This window comes from Chondrus crispus, genomic scaffold (assembly GCF_000350225.1).
Source record: "Chondrus crispus Stackhouse genomic scaffold, scaffold_271, whole genome shotgun sequence".
Taxonomy (NCBI): domain Eukaryota; phylum Rhodophyta; class Florideophyceae; order Gigartinales; family Gigartinaceae; genus Chondrus; species Chondrus crispus.
The window spans coordinates 64,544-67,724 of NW_005179154.1; the positions used below are offsets into that span (position 1 = coordinate 64,544).

The 3,181-nt window shown below is 61.4% G+C and overlaps 1 protein-coding gene; it reads right to left on the minus strand.

The window, feature by feature from the left end:
• Positions 1–1,152: 1,152 nt before the first annotated feature.
• On the minus strand, positions 1,153–2,051 carry CHC_T00010024001 (Ascorbate Peroxidase, APX1). XM_005716568.1 is given in 2 exon segments: positions 1,153–1,337; positions 1,338–2,051. 1 exon segment carries the CDS (start codon positions 2,049–2,051, stop codon positions 1,338–1,340), a length of 714 nt encoding a protein of 237 aa, XP_005716625.1. The 3' UTR covers positions 1,153–1,337.
• Between the last annotated feature and the right edge of the window lie 1,130 nt (positions 2,052–3,181).

Below are 3,181 nucleotides of genomic sequence, written 5' to 3' on the forward strand. Positions count from 1 at the left end.
GTGTTTGGACATGTGCGCAATTGTTTTGGGGTTGGCGTGATTGAGCTTAAGGTGCCATTCCGACATTTGTATTTGTGCCTGTGTTGTCTTTTTGTATTTTGGTGCGGGGGCTGGGGCTGTGCGCATGTTGGGTGCTCGTCGTTTTTGTGTGCGCAATGGTAGGTAGCCGCTGCGTTGCCGGGTAGAGGCAGTTGGGGTGTGTTTGTTGCGCGGGGCGGCGTGGGATTGTGTTTTTGTAATGTGTTTGTTTTACGGTGGTATGTGCGTGCCCCTTTGGCTGTGGTGTCTTGGTCGAGCGTGTATTGCCCGTCGCGGAATGTAGCTGTCATGATTGGCCGGGGGAGGTGTATGGGTTGGTGGAGGGTTGCCTTGTTTCTTGCGAATGTTACTTGTCCGTGCTTCGTGCAGAGCAGGGCGCGGTTGAGGTGGGCGGCGGCGGCGGGGCGGGCGGTGGCGGGGAGCCAGACGAGGCGCGCGAAGAAGACGAGGAAGGTGTACGGGGTGGGGGCGACGAGGTCCCAGCGGAGCAGGTCGAGGGCGAGCAGCTCGAGCGGGAGGGCGACGCGCACGGAGAGGCGGTGGCGGACGTCGATGGCGTCGCCGCCGACCTCGGCCAGCTTGGCGGCGAGTAGCAGGCACGCGGCGGCGAGCGGCTGGGCGCGCGGAAGCAGGGCGCGCGGCAGCGGCAGCGGCAGCAGGCGGTCCAGGTAGGACGCGGCGAGCGCGGGCGTGGCGGGGCGCAGCGACAGCGCGGACGACTCCGCGAACAGCCACGAGATGAGCAGGCGGCGCACGGGCGCGGCGGCCGGGCGGCGCAGAGGGGCGGATGGGCGCAGATGCGGGTGGCGCTCGCGCGTTAGGTCGTGGCGGTGCAGGGCTTGCAGGTGCTCGTGGGCGGAGACGCGGCGGTGGTGGCGTCGCGCGTCTTGCAGGCGCCACATGGTTGCAGGGAGGGCATGGTGGGCGGGAGGGAAGGGGGACGGCGGAGGTGGTGGGTTAGGCTGGGGGTGGGAGGGGCGGACGGTTTCGGTCAGGAGTTTCGGCCAGGAGGAGTTTCGGATGGGAGGGTGTTGCGGTTGGGATGACGGGGGTTGGCAATGGGTTGGTGTCGTGCTGTTCCTGGGAAGCAGGAATTGGCTGACGTCTGAAAACAGGAGGCGGGACAAGCGGCAAAAATTAAGAGCTTTATTCTATCGGACACTCATTTGCTGTATGATCCGTTGACGGGCACCGAATTCTGGAAGCATCTCTTCGGCATCTCTTCGGCATCTCTTCAGGCTGAAGAGGTGCTGAAGACTTCAGCACCTCCTCGGCATCGCTTCGGCATCCAGACCCTTCTACGCCATCATGCCCAACTCGCTCAGCTTCACGTGCTGCTCGACGTAGTCCTTGAAGAACGCGTCCTTATCGGCGGCATACAGCTCGACCAGCTTTCTGTTTTCCGCGTCGTCCAGCAGCGCCATGTCGCTGGCGAGCCTGAGCAGCTTCGGGTCGGGGTCCTCCTTTAAGATCTCCTGGTAGTACGAGTTATCAAACACGAGCGGGTCGCTGGTCCACGGCCCGTCGAACCCGCTCCTCTCCTTCCTGGCCCTGCCCAGCGCGTGCGCGCCGGAGAGCACCACGATGCCCTTGTCGTCGAAGCCCATGCGGGAGAAGATCTCGCGCAGGTGCGGCATCCTCTTGGTCGCGTCCGGCAGCCGCCCGTCCGGGGAGCACTTCTCCTGCGGGAGGTCCTTCCGCCCGAACCGGAACGGGATCTTCGGCCCGCCGGCAAACTCAATCGCCACCACGGACCCTAGCTGATACAGATCCGCGTACGACACCTCTGGCACCGCCTTCTTGATCGGCTCTAGTAGGTTGCGCGCAATCCCGAGCCCGTTGTTCGCCCCAAAGTCCGCCTCCGGCGAGAACCGGATTGTCCCGTTGGCTCCCCCCGTCTTCGTGCGCGCGCAGTACGACCCCGAGTCGTGCCACGCCAACCGCACCACGATCGGCATGCACGGCGTCTCCTTGTAGAGCTCCGTCAGGAGATGGCGAAGCTTGTCTTCCATTGTTCCGACAGCGGTTCTGAAGCGTCAAACTGCTGGCTGCGCCTTGGACCCTTGTTCTATGACAGCTTGGAAGGGCGGACGCGCTTAAGTACAGAAGGTGTCGTGGAGTTGTACAGCGAGGACAACGCTAGCCCTAAGCGGCCTACAGTGTCCGCGGCGGTGCGCTGGCGGTCCCCGAATACTAATGGAAATACCGGGTATTGATACAAGGGGAAATTAAAGAGGGTAGAAATCCGGAGGGGGGAAGAACACAGGAGACCTCCGGTGGCTTTGTAGCCTGCAACTTCGCCTCGCTCGATCACCTCCGCTCCGCTCCCTCCACTGCGCGCGATCAGGGAAACTGAGCGCCAACATCCTCTCGCGACTAACATTCCTACCGCAGAAGGAATGTGCAACTGTTCCTGCCGCTCTGCGTCACCAGCATTGCGTTGCTCACAGCCATTGCTTTCTTCATAATCCCTCGTCCCGCCTCCATGTGGCCGCACCCGGGATCCCGAAATCCCTCCCCAAATTCTCCCCTCTGAGGGCCATTCCATTCATCGTGATTGGCAATCACGCAATCACGCAATCACGTCAATAAATGATGGCTGCTCCCTTGTGGTTGGTTGTTTATATTACGTTTCCTAAAAAATGGTCATGCTCATTAAAGAAATAAACAATCGACTTAAAATTAATCTTGTGCTCCAACTTGCAGAAAGACGTTAAATTAATGTCGTGATCGCGTGATTGCGTGATTGCATGATTGCCAATCACGATGAATGGAATGGCCCTGATCCGCCGCCGCACATTCCCGACCTGCGACCGCCATCCCTACGCCGCCGCCGTCACCCCCTCCTTTCCCCGTCCCCACCCCACCCCACCCCCGACGCAGAGTGACTTGCCGATACTGTGCCCACTTCCCCTCTAGTTTGGAGAAGCGAGTTCCACGAGCGCGACCCCGCGAGTCGTTACACCTCTCTGTATCCTATCAGAGGCTACTCCTATCCTGTCCTACAGGAAGTCCCCGGTGCTGACGCGCACATCGCTCTCCGCCGCCGCCCCTCGCCTACAGTGCGAGTGAGGGTTCCCTGACTCATCCGACCACCGTTCCACCGTGCGCGCGAGTCAGCCCCAACGACCCCCAGCTTATC

What these genes read in the sequence shown, in the direction of transcription:
- CHC_T00010024001 (XM_005716568.1), bottom strand. Translation starts at nt 2,051, where the DNA reads ATGGAAGACAAGCTTCGCCATCTCCTGACGGAGCTCTACAAGGAGACG.